This window comes from Prionailurus viverrinus, chromosome E1 (genome assembly GCF_022837055.1).
Source record: "Prionailurus viverrinus isolate Anna chromosome E1, UM_Priviv_1.0, whole genome shotgun sequence".
Classification (NCBI taxonomy): Eukaryota; Metazoa; Chordata; class Mammalia; order Carnivora; family Felidae; genus Prionailurus; species Prionailurus viverrinus.
The window spans coordinates 37,191,777-37,214,503 of record NC_062574.1 but is presented as its reverse complement, the minus strand read 5'-3'; the positions used below and the strand labels follow the sequence as shown (position 1 = coordinate 37,214,503).

The 22,727-nt window shown below is 46.3% G+C and overlaps 1 protein-coding gene across 7 annotated transcripts in view; it reads left to right on the top strand.

The window, feature by feature from the left end:
* MARCHF10 (membrane associated ring-CH-type finger 10) overlaps positions 1–22,727 on the top strand; it is an 83,166-nt gene that overhangs the window by 5,684 nt on the left and 54,755 nt on the right. For all 7 annotated transcript variants that reach the window (XM_047833868.1, XM_047833867.1, XM_047833866.1 and 4 more), the window contains 2 exons: positions 1,426–1,532; positions 11,656–11,775. In XM_047833868.1, coding sequence (XP_047689824.1) covers positions 1,443–1,532; positions 11,656–11,775 — 210 coding nt within the window. In that variant the 5' untranslated portion in view covers positions 1,426–1,442. The remainder of the gene's footprint in view (positions 1–1,425; positions 1,533–11,655; positions 11,776–22,727) is intronic.

Sequence of the window (22,727 nt, the reverse complement as noted above, 5' to 3'; positions counted from 1 at the left end):
CCGCTGGGCCCCGGTTTCCTTATCAGCAAAAGAGAAATGTGATGCTTGCCGCAAGCATGGGCCGGAAGATGGAATGGGTTCACGTGTGGAAATGTTTAGAACAGTGCCTGGCACTTCAGCAGGCTCAGTAAATAGCACCTATGGCCTCCTCCTCCTCCTCCTCTCCCCTGTTGCTACCCAAGTGTGGTCACCATCTTGTCTGGATTATTGTAATATATTCCCAGTGGTCTTTCTACTTCCATTTTTACTCCACCCCCCACCCCCCATTCATTCTCCATACTAGATCTGGAGAGGCCTTTTAAAATGCAGATCTAACCATTTACTCCCCAGGCTGGATCCTTCCAGTGGCGTTGTGTGGCCCTTCCAGTCATAACCTTCCACACTCCAAGTGAACTGGTTCCTGCCTACCCTGCATCCCTTCTGTTGCTGTCCTCCCCTCTCTCTGCTCCAGCTGCACTGGCCCACCTGTTCCTCAACCTCACTGCTGCCCCCAAAGCTTCTGTACCTGCTGTCCTTTCTGTTCAGCGTCTTGCCTGGCTCACTCCTTAGCAAGCCCAGTGTCATCTCCTAAGGGAACCCTTGCCCCCTAGATCATGTGATGCCCTCCCCATAATAACCATCTCTCATAGAAGCCCACATTTCCGGGGCGGCTGGGTGGCTCAGTCAGTTAAGCGTCTGACGTCGGCTCAGGTCATGATCCGGTGGTCCGTGAGTTCAAGCCCCGTGTCGGGCTCTGTGCTGACCGCTCAGAGCCTGGAGCTTCAGATTCTGTGTCTCCCTCTCTCTCTGACCCTCCCCCCGTTCATGCTCTGTCTCTCTCTGTCTCAAAAATAAATAAACGTTAAAAAAAAAAAAAGCCCACATTTCCACTCCATAGTGCTTATCACAATCAATGTTCCCTTGTCAGTGCTCAAAGGCTTAAAATCTGAACCCAGAGGGTCTCACAACACAAAGGCAAAGGCAAAGGGCATGTTCCTCTGGCCAACTGCTCTATCCCAGTGCTCAGCCTAGTGCCTTAGCTGGAGTAGGGACACAACAATTGTTGATTGAGTGAATTTAAATTACCAAGGGCTCGTAACTTCAGTCATCGCTAATTTAGCTTGCTTTTTTTTTTTTTTTTGTCAAGTTGTAAAACTTCTCCTGAAGCAGGTGTCTGTTGATCTAACCCTCTCTGAATAACCAGGACAGGATCACTGAAGCCAGCTGATGAACGTGGCTGCATTATTTATGCCGGGAATAGGAGGGCTGTAAGGGCATCAACACCAATACAAAGAGTCTTTGCAGGCTGAAAGGGGCATCTGTGGCTTTCAAACAATGGAAATCGGATTTGTAAGAGAATAAAAGCAGTTATACTACGATAAAGCCAAATATGGCAAAGCAACAAAGAATTGTGCCACAGCACATTCATTTATCTTGTATATGCAGGTTGGGGATTAAGGATCATGTTGCACGAAGCAAGGGACAGGCAGAAGTTCGTGAGTGATGTTCAGTATCTGCGGGACATGCAGCACAAAGCGGACTCTGAATACCAGGTAAGTGTAGAAAACTAGAACTATCCTCCCCCTCCGCCTACAGCTTTATGAGAGGGTGCAGGGTGCAGTTTGATCAGCAGTAATCGTTTCGTAAAATCCAAAACCCATCACGTCCTAGATGTGTGACCATGGAAAGCCACTGAAACTCTCTGTGCTTCCTCATCTTTAAAATGGAGTTAATGGGGCGCCCCGGGGGCTCAGTCCTTTGGGCGTCCGACTTCGACTCAGGTCATGATCTGGCAGTCCGTGAGTTCGAGTCCCGTGGCAGGCTCTGTGCTGACAGCTCAGAGCCTGGAACCTGCTTCGGATTCTGTGTCTCCCTCTCTCTCTGCCCCTCCCCTGCTCATGCTCTGTCTCTCTCTCTCTCTCAAAAGTAAATAAACATTAACTTAAATGGGGCTAATAATAGTACCTACTTCAGGGTGCCTGGGGTAGCTTGGTCGGTTAAGCGTCTGACTCTCAGGTTTCGGCTCAGGACATGATCTCACAATTACGTGAGTTCGAGCCCCATGTCAGGCTCTACGTCGTTGGTGCAGAGCCTGCTTGGGATTCTCTCTCTCCCTCTATCTCTGCCCCTCCCCTGCTCACACTGTCCCTGTCTCTCTCCAAATAAATAAATAAACTCAAAAAATTAAAAAAAAATAATAGTACCTACTTCATAATATTGTCATGAAAATAAAATAATACTGAAAAAGTATTTAGCACAGAGCTTGGCTCACAAACCTTTGATAAACAAATGACATTTGATAAAACAGCTATCAAGAAAAAAACCATTAAAGAGTTAACTGGATCGACGCACCATTTATAAAATAATATGGCCTTCCACTGTCATCCCACCAGAAAAAAGGTGTTAGCACATTCTCCAACAAGCTAACTATTCGTCACCCTAGTTACAGTGTTTACATGCAAAAACAAACCAGACAGGGAGCCTGAGGAGTCATGATGTAATTACCCAGAGCTGGCATAGGACAAGCTTGCCAGACTGGGTGTGGGATTCTGGGAGCAGTTAGAAAGTGTCGCTCAGCCGGATGGCCAGAGGTCAACCCTCGCCAATCAAGGAGGCATGTCCTCAGCCTCAGCCGAGGATTGAAAAGTGCTCCTTCCCTTAGGAAAACACAGAACTGTCGTTATCAGATTTTTCTCCTTCTTAGCAATGTCAAATATAACCAAACCTCCTGGGTCACCAAGGAAACCAGACCTATCTTAGTAACCTGATTTCACCTGTATAACACAGCTTAGCTTTGGGATTGGAAACAAAGTCAGCAATTTCCTCCCACAACTTGCCAACCCACGTACAAGACTGTAAAATTGACGGAATTTCTGCACAATGAATAAGAACATAAATATCTGAACTGGTCACACTGGGAATCCATCTACTTTTCACCAGGATGCCTCTGCCACCTGACCCTCCTTTGGAAATACGTGTTTGAAATTGTCTCCAGAATAGGCATGTAAGAAAATCCATCATTATTTGATGGTCTGTGCTTAAGAAAATCACACAAATGTGTGGCTTAAAGTCACCACGGTCGTATTTTTCTAATCTCATTGAGCCTTCAACACTGTCCTTTAACAATACTTCTTAAGTACCTACTATGTCCTAAACGAAGTCCCCTCTCTCCCAGAGTTCTTATTCTGGGATTGAAACCAACACTACACACAAGGAAATAAATATGTAAGATAGTTTCAATTACTGATATATATAAGGAAGCAAAGAAACAGAAGTTTTGGGTGGTAACATTTGGCCATGGAGGTAAAAGATGGGAAAGAGTCAGCCAGAGCATCCTGAGTAGCAGGAAGGCAAGTGCAAAGGCCCTGAGGCAGGAACTAACTTGGAGCCCTGGAAGAAACAAAAGAAGGCCAGAGTAGCTGAAACACCTTGACCAAGGGAGAATGTGCAACATGACAAGGTAGGAGAGGTAAAAAGGGCCAGATGATGCCTGAATCTCTCAGGACAAAGCTTGGTGTTAGGAGTTTATACTTATCTCACTGACAATTATTGGATGATTTTAAGCAGCGGAGTGGTATGATCTGATTTACGGGGAGGTGGGGGGGGGTATTTATTTATTTATTTTTGAGAGAGAGAGTGCATGAGCTAAGGAAGGGCAGAGAGAGGGAGAGAGAGAGAGGATCCAAAGCAGGCTCTGTGCTCAGAGCGCAGAGCCTGATGCGGGCCTCAAACTCAGAAACCATGAGATGATGACCTGAACAGAAGTCAGATGCTTAGCTGACTGAGCCACCCAGGCGCCCCTGATTTACAGCTTTTACAGATCACTCTGGCTGCTGTGTGGGGAAAGGACCAAAAGGGGCTAGGGAAGCAGCAGAAAAACTTAGTAAGGAAACCCTGGTAGAAATTTAGGAGAGAAATTATGGCGGCTTGGACCCAGAGGGTAGGAGTGGAGGCGGTGAGATGTGGCCCAACCCAGGAAACAGAAGCAGAAGAGACATCTTGCTGATAGATGGAGAGGCGGAGTGGGGGAGAGAAAGGAGTGAAGGTTGACTCACATCAACATGTTTACTTGTCCATCAGCTTCCTCTGTCATCGTCCATTTTAAACTTTTCTCCTTTTTTTTTTTTTTTTTGGACCTCCCATCCCCACACTTTCAACAAAGAACTTCCCTTCCTGTTTTACACACACAGGAAACAAAGCAAGGCCATCAGGTGGGAAGCCACGGCACTCCTCCCCTTCCATTCCAGGCTACGCATCCATCCAGCCCCTCAAGCCCCGAGGGTGAAGTGACACTCTCCCTGCCAGTGCCTGGCCCCAGTTCTTGGTCCACACCCCGCTGTGCCCAGCCCCTCTCCATCCAGGCACTTCTCGTCTGTATCATGGACATTTCCTTCCTCTAATTGGCTCAGCCTACAAACACGTTCAAGTCCCTCCTGTCCTCAGAACAAAAGAACAAAGCTGCCTGAGGACCCTGTGTCCTTCTCTGGCCACAGCCCAAGATGTCCCCAGACAGCTACATTTCTATCACCTCCCCCCTCCCCTCCCCGGCTCCCCATTCATTCCTAACCCATTGTGGCCTGGCTGTCACCTCCCCTCCCCTGAAACTGTTCTCTCACTAAGGTCAGTAGCCAAATCCAGCAGACACCTTTTTAGGCTTTGTTTTCTAAAGCTTTATCTACATTTGACACTATTACTCTCTTCTTCTCAAAACATTACTCCTTTGCCTTTCTGACATCACACTCTTCTGATTTTCCTTCTGTTCCTGTCACAGTCTTCTCTCTGCCCCTCAAATGTTAATTCCCCCAGGTTTCCATCAGCCCAGTTTTCTTCTAATTCACACGGTCCCTGTGACCCATCTCATCCCTCCTGTGTTTTTAATACCACTCCTAGACTAACGACTTGAAATCCCGAGTCTCCCCCAAAGTGTCGACATCACGTGCACGCCTGCTTGCTGGGCATTTCCAGCTGGATGTTGCAGAGGGATGCCAGCCTGTTCCACCCCCTGCCATCCTCCTCTGCGTTCCCTCCCTGACGACAGAGACCTAAGCCTGCCCGACTCCCCTCTCTTCGTCACCACCCACACCCCACCAGTTACCAAGTCCTGCCACCATTACCCAAATGCTCGTGAACTTGTGCCTTCCTTCCCATGCCGTTGCTGCCATTCTGGTTCCCACCGCCACCGTTTGTCTCCAGGATTGTTCCATTGTCCTTATTACTGGTCTCCTCGCCTCCAACCTTGGCATCTTTCAGATTGCTTTTTTGAAGTGGATCTAAAATGTGAATTTGACTATGCAGTTGGAATGCATGCAGCTCTTGAGTTATTTCCCCTCACTTAAAGGCAGGCCCAAGACCCAAGAACCACAGCAAGACCAGCCTAAACCTTAACCACGTCTCCGACCTCCTCTCCTCCCTTCTTTACTCTCTTGACAAGGGTGGTGAGGACTGCAGTTTGAATTTAGAACTAAATGGAATGTCTGTACTCCCACCACACCCTTCTTTAAAAAAAAAAAAAAACAACAACTTTAGGGGCACCTGGGTGGCTCAGTCAGTTAAGCATCCGAACTTCAGCTCAGGTCATGATCTCATAGTTTGTGAGTTCAAGCCCTACATCAGGCTCTGCACTGAGAGGGCAGCGCCTGCTCCGGATCTTCTGTCTCATGTTTCTCTGCCCCTTTCCCACTCCCGCTCTGTCTCTCAAAAATAAACATTAAAAAAATTACAAAAAACAACTTTATTGAGGTATAATTTACATATCATAAAATTCATCTGTTTTAAGTGTGTAATTTCATAACATTTACCAAAGTTGCACCCATCACCATCATCCAGTTTTAGAACATTTCCATCACTCCCAACACCAAAACATCCTTTCCTAACTCTTTCACACTGCTTATGAAATAGTATTGAAATTGTCTTTTGTGTGACTTCCTCTCAATCCGGACCACAGCCTCTTAAGGGCAGTGATGGAGTCTTACTTTTCTACGTTGAACTGAATGCCCTGTCATTGATGTGAGTCAGCATTACCCAACTTGACCACCAGCTCTGTTTATCAGACTTAGATTCAGCTGACTTGTAACTATTCCTCAAGGCCAAGTCCACCCCCATTGAGCATTTTCAAAACCACTCACCACAAGGTCTGCAGAAAATAATTATGGTTGCCTTTAATATGTTCTGAGTCTTGTTGAATGAAGTATGTAGCAACCCAGCGAAACTACTTTGAAGGGAACAGTAATAAGTTATTTGTATTATTTAGTCTATCCCTTGTCTTGTTCCAGAAAGGATTTAAACTAGGGGTTTAAGAATCTGTTACGTGACCTTAATAACCCCTCAATAACTTGGTCCATATATGACTTGTGTGTATCTAGATAATTGACCAGGGTAGACTTTGCGTTAGGTCAGTATTGAAATCCTGGGTCATCAATGAGCTTGGCCGGTTACTTGTGGCCCAAGAAATCCCAGCTCTCGCTCCTAGCACAGCAACCTGCTTGGACACCCGTGAGTCCCATTTCAGGGTGTACAAATAGCATAAGACCTAATGACTAGATATGACTCCTAAATCATACATTTGCCACAGATTCCTTCCTGCGCTTCACTTGCCTTTAATGAACTGGCTCAAATTGAAGCCCTTGGAAACCTCCTGTATGCACTATTCCTGCTACATCCTAAAATATGCGAAGGCTTGGTACGCACCAAATTAGCAGTGCCTTTGCAGGTCTGTCTGCTGGCAACAGGAGAGGTGGGTTAAACCCACCCTGAGTTATTTTGATGCTACTCCTTTCGGTGGTTGGGTGGGGCCCTTTTGAAAAAAAAGAGGAAATAAACATCTATTTGGCATATTACATGCTATTTCGGAATCTGGTAACTCGTACATAATTATATGCCATCTCAGGATCTGGCTCTTATTTCTTCAAGGGTGCTCATGCTGCATAGGCTTTTTTTTTTTTGGTCAAACGTGTTTATGTAACTTAAGGCAGAATTTAGCCATTAATGTCTACTGAAAGCTGGAGAGAAAGATTACACTTGGCATTTCAGAATGTTATTCGGTAATCTATCAAATGTGTTCAGATGGGTTTCATTTCCCGTCATTTATTCATCCTGATTTTTCACGTACCAGGCAAACAACTCAACATGACGATATAAACTTGTTCAAAGACGTGCTAGGTGACTATACCAGGTAGCAGGGGCTCGGGAACCATCGACTCAGGGGGTTGAAGGAGTAGAGATAATTCGGCTTCCTCTCCCATAGGAGCCAGCTGGGTTCCCTGCTCTGCTCACCTCTGGGGTACATGCTTCTATACTCTTCACAGACAGAACAGGAAAAGAAACTCATTTGAGGGGAATATCATGTCAAATTATTTTTACACCTTTGTTTTTTTAACCTCTTAAAACTAATGAGCTTGAACAATGCCCCCCAATGATAATTAAATCCCAAAATGTTGGATCATAAGAACAACAAAAACGTACCCACTGAAGCAGGGACAACTCCCACGTTTCAAAATGCTTGGAGACTTCAAGCAACAATAACCTTGACAGGGGCCACCTGCTCAAGAGGCAGAGATGTGCTGTGGTGTGGGGGGGTGGGGGTGGAGGTGGGGGGAGGGCAGTTCACACCAGAACCCAGTGAGTCTGGGAAGTGTTCCTGGGGTATGTGGCTTCTTAAGGCACCAGGAGCTTGGATGGTGACTGGGAGGGACTGATTGAGAAACTGAGGACCCCTGTAGGTTCCGAAAGCTGTTAACACTTGGAGCGCCTGAGTGGTTCAGCAGGTTACACGATCAAACGACTCTTGATTTTGGCTCAGATCATGATCTCACCCTTCATGAGTTTGAGCCCTGCATCATAGGGCTCTGCGCTGTGCTGTGCTATGCGAACAGAGCCTGCTTGGGATTTGCTCTCTCCCCTCTCTCTGCTCCTCCCCTGCTCATGCTTGTGCTCTCTCTCTCTCTCTCTCTTAAAATAAATAAACTTAGAAAGTGAAAGAGAGAGAGATGGAGGGAGGAAGGAAGGAAGATAGGAAAGAAAAGAAAGAAAGAAAGAAGAAAAGAAAAAAAGAAAAACGAAGGAGGAAGGAAAGGAAAGGAAAGGAAAGGAAGGAATCTGTAACACTGAAGAAAAATCAGTTTCCAAGGCAGCCTGACTGACTGAGAGCAGGACTTTCTCAGTTGTCTGGCGGGGGAACTGCGGGCTCAGGAGACAGACCTCTGCTCCCAGAGCACAAAAACAAGGATGAACCTCAGGCCCAGACAGAAAGATCCTTTCTTCTTCCCTGACCAGAATCAGAGTCACATGATTTGGCAAAGGCTGACTTTAGAAATAGAAGTAAACCAAGAAATGGGATCAGAAGCAACAATTAAAGCCTAATGATGCTAATGACGGCGGTGACGGTGGTGATGAGTGTCTTTCACTGAACACTCCCCAGGAGCCACTCACTCTGCTGAGCATCCTGCCAACGGGGCCCCAGGCTCCCCAGCAGTCTGGCGGCAGAGGGCATCTCCCTCGTACAGATGAGGGAAACAAGAATCAATGGAGGTAGTCAGCCTGCCCAAGGTCACGTTGGAGAAAGTGGCAGGGTGCGGGTCTGTCGTGTTTACCCGTATTGAGTTACCGTGAGTCACAGAAACCACGTCATGCCCCACAGGCACATGTGCACATTCTGTGTTCTGCCCCCACAGTGGTAGCTTGTGCTCTGTGCGTGCCTGCAGTCACAGGGATGGGCTGGGGGGTGGGGGCTGCTGGGCGCCTGCAGTCACAGGGATGGGCTGGGGGGTGGGGGGCTGCTACACCAGAGGAGGAGGGGAGGAGGAAGCCGCCCATCCCAAGGAGGAAATGAGGAGTTACCTGAAGCCTTCCATTTTAAGACTGCCCTCAGCCAGTTCTGTCACATGAACAGAAACTTATTTATAGCAATCTAGCTCCAGACATGTGGAACTCTGAAAGGGGAATATTTTTAAAGTTCCAGAGGAAGGGGAGCCCCTGGTAATCATTACAAATCAATTCAACCTCTGCATCCTGCATCCTAAGGTTTCATACTCTGCCCTTGTCACTCCAGGACCCCCAAAGAGGAAGCAACACCAGCATCAACAACAACAACAAAAATCATTCACATTACAAATAACAAGAAAACCAGGGGCGCCTGAGGGTTCATTGGTTAAGCATCCAACTTCAGCTCAGGTCATGATCTCACAGTTTATGAGTTCAAGCCCCGCATCGGGCTTTCTGCTGTCAGCGCAGAGCCTGGAGCCTGCTTCGGAGTCTGTGTCTCCCTCTCTGTCTGCCCCTCCCCTGCTCACACACACTCTCTCTCCCTCAAAAATAAATAAACATTTAAAAAAGATGAAAAAAAAAGCAAGTAACAAGAAAACCAGCCCCTGGAGGACGAGGTGGCAGTTATGGCTAGGTTCTTGCTATTTCCAGGACTGGAAGTCTAGACTTGCCTCTCTGTCCTGGTGTCCCTTCAACTCTGCAAAGCTGTAACTTCGAGAGGAGTAATGCTTGATTTACACAGAAAGACTGCTTGGCTTTATCAAGATAAAAATGAGGAAGGACCTACCCTGATGCTGGTTTGTTCTCTTGCTCCTCTGTGAGAGGAGGCATAAGGAACCAGAGGGAGAAAAAAAATTTTTTTTTTTTTTTACATTGCAAACCATTCTACTCCTCCTCCCCCTTTGGTAAAGAAATATTTAAGTTGCATGCATTCTTGGAGAGAATTTTCAAAAAACACTCAACCCACAAGAATTCTGTTCATCCCACAAAATCTGCTTTGGTCCTGCGTGCATTTGCTAACACCGTCCTGCACTTTTAGCCTATCAGCATTTGCCTCTTGCGCCTTTAATCCCAGTCGGTTAGGATAACACAGACATCTGCCGCTCCAGGAAACAACAGTGGCAGCCAGGACTCCTCCCAAACGAGCTCCAATCTGAAGTCATTGTAAAAGGAATGGAAAAGAAGAGGCCCATATTTACTTGAACGTCATTGAACTCTCTGGCTAACTCTCTTTAGGTTTACCTTGGTTTATTTTATTACTTGGTGTTTGTTTCACTTATTTATTATAGTTACTGTCCAGTATTCTGGGGGGTCTTCTTGCTTCAATTATTGATGAAAACAAACACTGCCCACGATTTATTAAAATGGCTTGCTATCTAGATAGCATAGTTTTGAAAATAAGGTTAACAGTGAGACAGGGGGGAAAATAAAGCGGCAACCATTTTGGAGTGCTCTCCCTTCCCCAGTAAGGCAGGGTGGAACAGTACCCTTCTCCTGGGAATCCAGGATTCCACTTGCTGCATGTATCACCTGGCCAACAGTGCATGAGCCACCACCCCCCCAGCCCCGCCCCAACCCCCAGGCCAGTGCCTCACCAGCAATTGTTGTGAGGCACAATGTAAACCAACTTGCTGTTCCCAATTCCAAGTGGTAAATGTTTTGTTAATATCAGGTCATTTCTATTTTTAACCATGTAGCATGATATTAGGCTTTCCCAGTGGTGTGAAATTCTGGCATGTCCTTCCACATCAAAGAAGGAGATGCATTTTCTAACAAAGGGGGAAAATGCGGAAGGAATCTTTCCTTTCTTAACCCAGCCCAGAAAGGGAGATGTCAGGCCCTGTTTAGAAACAGTATTGTTGGGTCCTTACGTTGCGTTTCTTTACCATGACAGGGGATAATTTGGCTCTAGCAGAGCAAAGGTGAATCTGGGCACTGGATCTACAGAAAGGCTCCAAGAAGTTTTCCTATTTTAAACTATTTAAAATATCACTGGAAACCCCCATATAGCACATGATTTCTTGGGGTTTGTTCAGTCCTGATACTGGAGAAGAAATCTTTTGGTACTAGATTTTTCTCTTAATTTCGTTTTTTGAAAATGGAATTTTTTTTTGTGGTTATTTTGTTTTTATTATTTTGCATTCAGGGACTGATATTTCCCCCTGAAACAATAATGCAATTGAGCTAACATGCAGTGCTAGACGCTGAGGGGATTCAAAAGGTAAGAGGTGGTCCTTACCCTGAGGGGTCCTCACTGATCAGCAGAAGACACGGCTCAAAACAAAGCAACTAAATACAACAGTAAAAATGAAAATTGTGTAATTCCAGCTGCTTTTGTATAAAGGAGCAATTAATTCAGCCTGGGGAAGAAGAGCTTGGCAAGGCGAGAGATGTCTCTTGAGCTGGATCTTAGTAGATCCACAGATTTGCCTGCCGTGCTGTGAACACCCCTGTGAAAGGCATTCAAAGGGGAGGAAGGGCAGGTGCGAAAGCTCTCAGGTAGGAAGGGTCTGATCCCATAACTGGGAGTGATCCAGGGGGACAGAGAGCCACGCTGGAATGAGCAGGGCTTTGAAGAGAATGAAGACAGAGGGGAAGTCAATGCTGCCTCTCAGGTACTTCCTGCCTTAAGGAAGCAATTGTTGGGGACACACTTGTCAAAACGCCTCTTAGTGTGTTTGTCATTGTAACTTATTAAAGCAGAGATGACTCTTTTTGACCTGGCATTTTGGGGCAAAGGGAAGAGAGTCGTGATGCCTGGCTGAGTGTCTTGACACTTGCTAAATGTGCTGATGAGCCCTTGAAGCTGGACATTGTGTATTTCATGTTCCTCACGATAGGAATTAAGCAAAAAGTCATGAAAGTTTGTCGCAGACCTAAGCCAAAGATACTTTTTAAAAAAATTGTATTCTGCAGGCTTGTCTGAGACGACAGGAATACAGAAGAGACCCAAATGAGAAGAAACAAGATCAATTTGGGGGGCAAGAGACAAATTTGGAGAGACCCCGGTTTTCAACTGGGTCATCTTCCAAACAGGTACTTAGAACTCTGGGAGATACCCTCCTGCTGCCGTGTGTGTGTGTGTGTGTGTGTGTGTGTGTGTGTGTGTGTATACACGTGCGTGCACATGCATACGTCACTTAGGAAAAAGCCAACTCCAAAAGGAGGTACTGGAGAATCCTGAAAGTCAGGGTGGTCAGTCAGTTGGGCGTCTGACTTCAGCTCAGGTCGTGATCTCACGGGTCGTGAGTTTGAGCCCCACGTCAGGCTCTTTGCTGTCAGCACGGAGCCTGCTTTAGATCCTCTGTCTCCCTCTCTCTCTGCCCCTCCCCTGCTCAGGTTCATGCACACCCTCTCTCTCATAAATAAAGCAAACAAGCAAACAAAGAAACAAATCCTACAGTTCAGAGCAGGGAGATACAGGGGCAGGAGATCCCATCCTGGATGCCGCCTGGGGCCGCTCCTCTGCTGTGTGACTGTCCCCCTTCACCCAGGTTGGGCCTCGTTCTTCTTTCCTGATGGATCCCATGGCGATGGTCTCTGAGATACCATCCAAATCAGAAATGCTACAACTCTTCCACTTCAAGAGTTGAGGCACTGGGCTTTCTAAAGCACAGCATCATCTCTCCATCTACACGCCTGCACCTGTGTCTATCTGATCGGTCCATATAACCACAGCCATACATAGATATGGGTACGAAGATATATCTTATTTGTATATGGACTTATAGTCTAACTCATTGCATTGCTTAGTCTGGTCTTTCAAATACAGTTAAAATGTAGCAATAACTGCATCGTGTAATGACTAGAAATTGCTCAAATATTTCTGTCTGGATGATAATAAAAAAGGATAAGATCTAAATAATAGTGATAAGACAATGACAATACTGGTCACCGTCATTACCATCATCTGAGTGGTGGCAGTGTTCCAGCACTGTGCCAAATGTTTTATACGTATTAGCTTATTTAATTCTCATAAATCTCTATATATTTACCTCCCCTCAAAGATGAGAAACTGAGCCTCAGAAAAGACCAGAAAATTGACCTAAGACTCCATAGCCAGTGTGTGGTAGAGTCAGAGTTCCTTTCCAGGGAGCCCAGCCCCGGGGAAGGTGCTCTGAACCACTGAACGATACAATCATATTTCATGTTTAAGATCTTATCCGAGTAAGAATTTTACTTATCCTATGTAAGCACCAAACACCACAAGCTGCATTCAACACCCATTTGTTAGCATGGCGAATTGATTTAAGATGAGCCAGACGCCTTTTATGAATTCTTATTTAATATTTCATGCCTGCAATATACTCTAGAGGATGGACTCTCGCTTTCTGTCAGCGGTGTGGATCCCTGAGATAGATCCTGGACACCTGATATCAATTGATTTGTTGGGATTTCTTTTTAATCTAGGAGGTTCACACTGCAGTTATTTAATGTTCAAAGGATCCCTCAGAAACATCAGCGATTGATGTATATGGGTGTAGATGTATCCCTGGGTGAGATCTATACTCCCTATTAAGGAACGTAAAATCGCACAATCAGATATTCCACCTAGAGTCTAAAGGTGAAAGAGACTATCTTCTAACATTGGCAGCATCGAGAAGAACACATCGCCTGGATCGCTCCCTGTTAGTCGAAGACTAAATATAATGCCTGCTGCTGATTGAACTTAGGGAGTGAGATTAATCCAAAAATTAAATCTAGTTTGGCTCGAACAGCACACTTCTAGCATTAAGATAAATTCTCACATTTTTTGCACTTAGAAACAAAACTCAAGGACTGATAAGAAAAAAGGCAATTTAAGTCGAACGGTAGCATGTAGCAATCTTCCTAGATTGGTAAAGAAATGGGCAGCTGGGTTCTTCTATTTTCACGCAAGGATTCACGTGCATAGCCGTGGCCATTTTGTATGGCAATACTCACACATTTGGGACATTCTAGGACTAGAAGTTTTATGCTCCTCTCCATAAACTTTGTTTAGGGGACAGGCTGGTGACAGATTTCTGTAGTTTTCTTCTTTATGCTATAAAAATTATCCATTCTTTAAATCATCATGGCAAAATGCTCAGACCACATCTAAAAAAGGATATGGTTGTACATATAAAAGTAATTATGAAATAAGGACAAAAATATGTGCTAAAACGCATAAAGCTGGCAATTTCTAAAGTGTAAGAACAGGATTTTTCATGTTGCACTATGCCACTGTACCTCAATCTGCCAGAAACCCCAAAACAACATTACTTAAATAATCTCAGATTTATTTTCCAGGTAATGATATCCCAAGGGTTTTAGCCTTGATTGTACAAGCGCCTTCAAGGTCACATCTTCTGTGTCAAGAAGAGTGACGAAATCAGAATTTTCCCCAGTGAAATTCACCTCTGCTTTCCTCTCTGTATACAGATATTCTTTGGGGGATACTGGAGAATTTCCCCCCAGATACAAAAGCACAGGAAGGGCACGGGGAGTGAGAATGTCACTGAAAGCATCATTCAACAGCCATATGACTTGTGTGCTCCTAGTGTTGACCCCACCCCCCGCTCAATCCTTCCACTTTTGCTTGGTACAAGTGAAGCCAGAGATCCCTTATGAGACAAACCGTATCCAGAACTCTTCAACCCCCAGGATCATGGGTTGGTTTGGAGAGCTCTTCTCCCAGGTTTGGACCCCCACCCAAATTTCTATGAAAATCTGGCTGTTCCTAAGCCTTCATAGTCTGGGCCTGCCCTGCTATATTTTTAATCCTGAGGGGATACAGAACTTACCAAACCTCTTTATCAAACCTCAGTGCCAGGGAGGATGAGGATCCCAGGGGATCCCTGAGGATGGGATCCTCAGGTCCCAGAGGAGGGTATAAGAACATGGGCACCTCCCAAAGGAGAACCCAGGCCAGATTAGTCCCAGTTTCCAGAGCTCAGTGTATTGAATGTCACATCAGACAATTAGAGTTGCAAAAGATCATTGGTCGACGAGAAAAGACCAGGAGAAAGATACGTGTCCATGAGCAGACGTAAACCTAACCTAGCCCTCCTCCCTAGGTAAACATTCCCCTAAGTAATTCCCTTTTAGAGACTCCTGTGGCGGAAAACTCCAAGGAACGCTTTGCCTCTGATCTGTGAAGGGAAGTTCATTCTGACTGAGCGGGTGGTAGGGAAGTGGACTGCTTAATCCATGGGAAGTTTTCCACCACACGGTCAATAGGTGAAGTGCACCACCACCCGTATTTTGACACTGGTATTGCAACTTCTGTCACTCGTTCCTTCCTTGCCCCAATCTCAGATTGTCACAGTTCTGATGAACCTGGAATAAGTGAGACATTTGTCATCAAGTAACAGATCCAATATCAAGCCATCGTTTCCAGACACCTGCCTGGCAGGGGGCAGATCTCCCAACGCGGTGGCCACACCATTCCGCACAAGCGCCTCACCACGACCAGTGCCTCGGGCAGAGGTTGTCTTACGTCTAAATCCAAGATAAAGCAATAACCACCCAGCTCGTGCTGAGATGTCCTTTAAAGTGGTGCCTCCTAAATACATTTAAGTTAATGGTGTGGCATAGAAAGAACACTTATCATCAAGGGCCATCTCTGTCCCTCATTACAGTGTGAATTCAGACAAAGCACTTGTAAGCACTTCAGTTTCCCATCACGGAGGTACTTATTATTAATGCTTATCTTGTGGGATCAATGCAAGAACAAGTGAGACTCTTGGGATCATACTAACATTTGATTACATTAGAAATTGCCTTGGTGTCCGGCTGTTCTTACAAATGGTGCTCCAGTACGTATTGGGTTCTGAGACTTCTAGAATACCTTCTTTTGCCTCAGCCCAATCCCAGGCCACATTACCAAAAGCCAACCTTATGTGGCAACTTAATTTTAGACCCCTCTCAAAGTTACATCCAACCTTGTTAACGAATCAGATTAGAATAAATAGGGAAATACATAACAGCTCCACAAAGTCATCAACTAGGAGCTGGATGAGCAGTAGACTAAAAACAAAGCAGTCTCTCAATATGAACAGGAAACAGTGTCCCCAGGAGAGCTGCTGGCCTAGAGGAGGACACATCGCCTGGATCATTCCCTGCTGTGATTGACAGGATATGTTGCCTTCTCAAACCTTCACAGAAAAGAAACAGGAGCCCTGATTTCCCCATAGAAAATGATGAAAATGAGAGGCCTCTGGGTGGCTCAGTCGGTTGAGCGTGTGACTTCGGCTCAGGTCATGGTCTCACAGTTCATGGGTTTGAGCCCCGCGCCGGGCTCTGTGCTGACAGTTCAGAGCCAGCCTGCTTTGGATTCTGTGTCTCCCTCTCTCTCTGCCCCTCCTCCGCTCACACTCTGTCTCTCTCAAAAATAAACATTAAAAAAAAAATCTTTTTTTTTTTCAAAGAAAGAAAATGATGAAAATGATAAGCCCATGACTTTGCAGGCAGCAACCTTCTGTGAAAAGGGACATCATGAGCATTTCTCATCTATCCTTGCTGGTCCAAATGCACAAACCTCAAGGACTTAGGACAGTTCGTCACCTCATTTACTTTGCCTGCAACGAAGGCGGAGACCACCCAGCTCTCGGTTTTTCAAGAGTACTGTTTGCTTTGCTAATAGGAACAAGATTATTGTCCTTTACCATCAGCAACCAGCAACTAAATATTTAGATTCCAGGTCACAAGGACCCAACATTACATTGGAAAGAGGCAGTAACCCTGATAACAGTAGCAACTGGCTCTTCCCCAGGCCTGGCTCGGTGGGATGTTGACCAGTGAGATCACCTGAACCTCCCAGAAAGCACGGTACTCTCAAGTGTGAAGGCAACTACCCAACATAAACATCTTAATTGTTTTGTCCATAATGATCCACACAAACTTTGGAGGTTAAAATTAAAAAGAAAGCCTCTTCAAGTAACCTGCAGTGGCTTAAAATGTCAGAATGTCCATCCACACGTGAGGGCGGCGAAAGTCTAGAAATGTGTCGTCCAATAAGGTGGCCACTAGCCATGTGTGGCTAGTTACCTTTAACTTTAAATTAATCAAAAGAAAAATTTTATGTTCAGTTCCTTAGACGCACCAGCCAACATCTCACATGCCACATGTATCCCGTGGTTGCCATATTGGACCACGCAGATATAGGACATTTCCACCATTGCCGAAAGTTCTATGTGACAGCGCTGCTCCAGATTGTGGTCAAGTTCAAAAAAACAAAACAAGACAAGAGCCCATGGGCCAGAAAGTATAATCCACAATACAGTGCTTTACATACTGTGGCTCTTTGCAAATGTTAGCTCTCTGAGGACAGTGCAGCTGTCCAAGAAGGCTGGCTCAATTTGCATTTTGTGTTTTCTGTGACCTCGCTATATTTGCATGCCTCCTTTCATTACCTTCTTATTCAGCCTACCCTGCCTGTGAAACCTTCAGCTTCTCCTCTTTCAAACAGCTCTTGGGGAAGTTATTCTCCCATTAATCTGTCAGTGTCAACCCACCAACACCCTTACCGGTGTCATGAAAGCAGCCAGGGCTTAGCACATAGCATAAGCGTTCCATGACTCATCCTTCTCATTTTTCTGACTTCTGCTTGTCCGTTGTCGGATTCCTTGAGGGTCGGGCCTCCCTTCTTTCTGGCTCCAGGCCGGTGTGCGGCTTGAGGCAGGTCACACACGCACACACCGGTTCTAACTGCCAGAAGGCCCCACCCTGGGAGGCTATGAGTCACCGTTAGCACCTGGTGTGCTGTTTGTCCTAGCCACCCTCTCGACTATAGCTCAGATTCCGCACCCTCAAGGTGCACCTGAGCAATAACATGGCTCTGCACACGACATCTCAAGCTCCAAATGTACGTCATGGAGAGAGAATGTGCAGCTCACAGTTTGACAAGTGCAGATCTGTGAGAATTCTCGTCTGAGTTTGTTTTCCATTTTAGCTGTTGATCTTTTCCCCATGGCGTGTCCCACAAGCACCTCAGACTCAAGATGCTGACTGCGTCATCTGGTTCCCTCAAAATGGTCCCTCTTCCTGAATTAATTTCTGCCCAAGCCAGAATTCCAGAAATTATCTTGGGTTCCTTCTGCTGCTATTTCTCACACTTCACAGTAATCACACACCAAAGCCAGATCATCTTGTCTCCTTTCTCGGGAATCTGTCCATCAACACTCCCCTCTGCCGGGCCATCTCTCTTTTTTTTTTTTTTGCCTGGAAATTGTCCGAGTCATTTCCTTGGACATTTTGCCCTCACCTCACCCTTTCCAGCCAGTCTTCCAGACGGTACTAAGAGTGATCCGTCTGGATCGTGTCACTCCTCTGTTGAAAATTCTTTAGTGGATCCCCCCAGATCAAGTTCAAAAACATTAGCAAGGTACTCAAGGCCCTGGCCAGCCTGCCTCTCAACCCTGAGGGCACCTCTTCTGTGAAGTTTCTAGAGCTTCTCCTGGGGGTCAGGTGACTTTGCTGTTGTCTTTCCTCTGTATTCCCATAACACCCTCTGGACTCAAGTCCACCTTGGGGTTCCTCTTCCTATCTCCCTCCTCCCTTAGGCTGGAAGCCACTTGAGAGCAGGTGCCATTTGTTGTCATATTTCCAATGCCCACCATGTAACAGGAACTCAAGGAATGGCTGACGGCTGACAGTTACCGGAATGGTTTAGGAACACGCACGTGTTATAGGCCGTATACAGCCGTAACAGCCAAAATAGGAATCCTCACCCCGCACGAGAGAAAATAGATGTTGTTACTTGGAGTGGAGTGGTGAATGCTCCCTGACCTTGCTTGCAATTACTGAGAGGCAAGTAGTTTAGTAAGGTTGCCAGTGTGCAATGGCCAGTTTGGGCTTGAAGAGGAATCCATTCCAGTCAACCACTTGGAAACCTCCACAGTGGTGATCACCAGGGAGTGACCAATGAAAGAGAGCACTCTTCCGTGCATACCCTTCCGCGAATGGACAGATGGCTTCTTCAAAGCTCTGGGTAAGTTCCTTTTGTCACAGATAGGCAAGAACACGAGGACGTAGAAGGGCTGGGTTCAAGGCTCTCCGTGGACAGAGGAAACTCAGAACAGCCCAAAGTTGGCCCGGGACTCCGCTGTACTTTATAACAGAAGTCATGTTGTTATAAAGATGTGAATTCATGTTCCACCAGATAAGTCACCAGACTAAATTGGGTATTTCTTTTATAATTAGGTTATAGATTAATTGGAATACACTGGCATGCATGCCCTTCTGTGGGCAAACCAGGGTGCTGAAGGTCTCCAACAGCATTAATGGAGAAAGCAAACAATAACTGTATCGTGGGCAAAGCCAGGAATGCTTCACTTCTCCTTCATTTCTGGGCTTTGTCTGAGTTCCACTAGGTAATTTAAAAATAGGCCATGGCAGTAAAATGGGGCAACTGTCAGTTCAAATTGCAGCTGCTTCCAGAATGTTGTCCTGCCTTTTTTAACCGATAAGCAAGACAAGCCTAGAGTCAATCCTTCCACTAGGGCGATTCTGCCATGTGGCCGGGTGATACAAACACCAATTGTTATCCCAGTTCAGTGAAATTGTGGATGCCGAGAGTTGGTGGCCTCTGATCCAGAGGGCTCCTGATGTTAATTGGACTCAGCAGCTCCGAAATTGCATGAGAGAAGATTATAACAAAGTAGATTTTTGCCCATTTTATGCAGTGCTATGTATTTTGGTTTACTACCTTTTATTAAAATTCCTTACTTAAAAAAAATGGCCCTAATTAATTTTTAAAACCAAAAAAAAAAAACCAAAAAAACCCAAACCTTGTTAAAAACCAATTAAAACTCAGCTATCAAGCTTAAAAATGTTTTCACTTGCAAGATATTATTCAGGTGCATACCTGGGTGAAGCATGAGTTAGAACATACAACATCTCATCCTGAAACCTTTTGTTTTGCTTTTATACCACGTTACTCATTAAGGAATTGCAAACCGCTTTGTGTCCAAGACGCGGTGTTAGATGCTGTGGGCACACGGTAATAACAAAGCCGTGCCCCCGCCCATTCACAGTGTGGGCAAAATAAGACGTTACACTAATGCCTACAGTTCAAGACGGTATCTGATGAGTGTAATAAAAAGGCAAAAGGAAACCTGGAAAAGCTTCCTAGAGGAATGCAGATTTTCATCTGGATCTTAAGGCACGACAGGATTTGGGGAGCTGGGAGTGGGGGGTGGGGAGCTGAGGCAGGGCACCGTCACAGGTGGAAGGAAGAGCCGAAATCAAAGAGAGATGGGCACGTTTGGGAAAGGGTGAGCCGCCCAGTCTTCCTGCAGCACAGGAAATGTACATCAGACCTCTCTTCAGAGCTCCCCTCCCTGGAGGACACCCGTCATACCCCCCTGCACCCTTTCCTTAGGATCAGGACACAGGAGGGTGCCCTTCTCACTCCCAATTCTGCTCCCAGACCACTGCTCCCCAGGCTTTGATGGAAACACGGGTGCCCTAAGGCTTGTGCTGTTTCGCTCCACCATTCTCCCCCCCCCCCACACACACACACCATCCCTCTTGTCTCCTGGCCACTCTCTTACTCAGTGAAGACGCTGGCAGTGGCTTGGTCTCTGCTCACCCATCCCCTGATCTCCTGCCGCAATCCTGGATGACTCTGGCACCCACCAGGCCACACCCTGGCTTCTCAGTTCCTGATGCGTCTTAAGTGCCCCCCTCCACTCCCCTCAGCCGCCGCCTCCCCCAGCCCACGGCACATCCCAGACTGCGCCATCAACCAAAAGGTCTCCATGTCCAAAATCCATTGATGACAACAGTCTTCCAGCTCTCCTGCTCATCCACTTTTACTCTGACATCTCTCCCACCTCTTGGGAACCTTTGGTCCATTTGCCCTTTGTCTTTTTTTCTCGCCTCTCTGGCAGTATCAGCCTTCCGTGGTCTCTGGGTCCATATCCAGGCCCCTGGTAACTGCTGCAGAAAAGTCACTCAAATTTGAGAAATGGTCTTACTGAAAGGTCACAGCCACCAATCTCCTGGAACCCCTCAGTGCTGCCGCATTGCCCTGCTCAGCTCTCTCACTTGGATCCTCTTTCCCTTTGCCCAGTCTTCAATCCCTCCTCTCTTCCATTCCACACCTTGGTGGTCCTCAGAGTTTTCCCTAGCTCGTTGCTGCCCTGCCCACCCATCCCCTCTCTTGTGCATTACCCTGTCCTCAAGATCCCGCCTCCTTGCTGCCCACAGACCCTTTTCCATCCAGTTCCCTCACCCTGCCTGCACCCCCAGCTGACCCAGAACCTTCTATCAGCATCTAATTGTGATGCCCGGTCTCCCACCAAAAAAAAAAAAAAAAAAGTTCTCCCTTGATCCTGTCCCTCCATTTATTTCTTCTCCTTCACAGTCAGAATTCTCAAAAGAATTATTTACACTGACTGACTCCATTTCCCCACCTCCCACTCACTCCTCAACCCACTCCAATCTGGCTCTCATGCTCCCTCATTCCACTGAAATGGCACTTTGTCAAACGACTTCCACATCTATGAATGGGGCAGGTCTTTGGGTCCTCTCCACATTTGCCCTCCCAGTGGCTTCCACTGGCCCCTTCACTCAGTCCCCCCGAAGCATGTGCCCCTGAGCTCCTGCAAAGCCATCTTCTCCTCTGGGTTTCCTCCCGTGTCTCTGGAGGGGATTTCTCCTCCTGTTCCTCCACTGCTGCCCAGGCCCTGAGTCCCGGGATTCCTCGAGGCTCGGGCTCTCTTCCCACTCCATACCTAGGGGTTTATCTTAATTTTGTATCACAGACCTCGTGGGCACTATGGTGAACTCTCTTAGATCCTCTTCTCAGAATATTTCAAACGCATAAAATAATAATACAAAGGATTTCAAAGGAAGCTACTTTTATCGAAATAGTCATCAAAATATTTTTAGAAATCTGTGATTCAGTAATGTATGTGCTTCTTTATTAACACATTAAATAACAAGTGATGGGCGTAAAGGGTATTTTGAGACATCTGCAACAAATTTAATGAAATGTGAAAATATCTGTGATTTCTATTGGCGACAAAGTCACAGGAACTGCCAATACCACCGTGGTTCGTTGCCTGCGTTCAGAAATGAAAGCTACGCTTAGCTTTCAGTTGGGGGTTAGTGGAAATAACGATATAATTTTTTCCCCCCATCCAAGTTCACGACCCGCCCCCCAAGAAGCCCTGCTCTATAAATTTTCCTTAGGTCACCTCATCAAGATGTTAACTGCCAAAGTCAAGATGTTAACTGCCAAAGACCTCCAGATCTGCATACCCAACCCAAAACTCACTTGTAATCTCCAGGTCTGAATATTCAACTGTTTACTCAATACGTCTACTTGGAAGTCTCAACAGGCCCAACACCATAGTCCCCAGCCTGGTCCTTCACGATTCCTTTTGTGTGGCATCATCCAAATCGGGCACTTTCTCTCCTCCTGACCCTCATATTCAATTCAATCACCACGTCTATGCCATTTACTTCCCCAATTGCTTTTTTTCTTTAATGTTTATTTTCTTTCGAGAGAGAATGAGCATGAGCAGGGGAGGGGCAGAGAGGGAGAGAATCGCAAGCAGGCTCCACGCTGTTGTCACGGAGCCCAATGTAGGGCTTGATCTCACCAACTGTGAGATCATGACCTGAGCCGAAATGGAGAGTTGGACGCTTAACCGACTGAGCCACCCAGGCACCCCTTCCCCAAGAGCTTTTTAATCGGTCTGTGTGTACTTTTCTTCCATTGCCTACTTGGGTTACTGCCGACACCTCCTGGCCAGTCTTCACACTTCTACTCCTCCCCCTAAATTCCACTTTCTGTACCACATGGAGTGACAGTGACGAGTGGAACTCAGATCATGTCCCTGGCCCGCTGAAACCCCTTCCGTGGCCTTCTGTGACTTTCAGAATGGGAACCAGAACTCGTCATGGAGCCAATAAGGGCCTGAAGGATCTGGTCCTCCGTACTGCCCCAAGTCCGTCCACCCTGGCTTCGGGTCTTCCTACCTGCCAGGCCACCTCTCTTACAACACTCACCCTGCCTT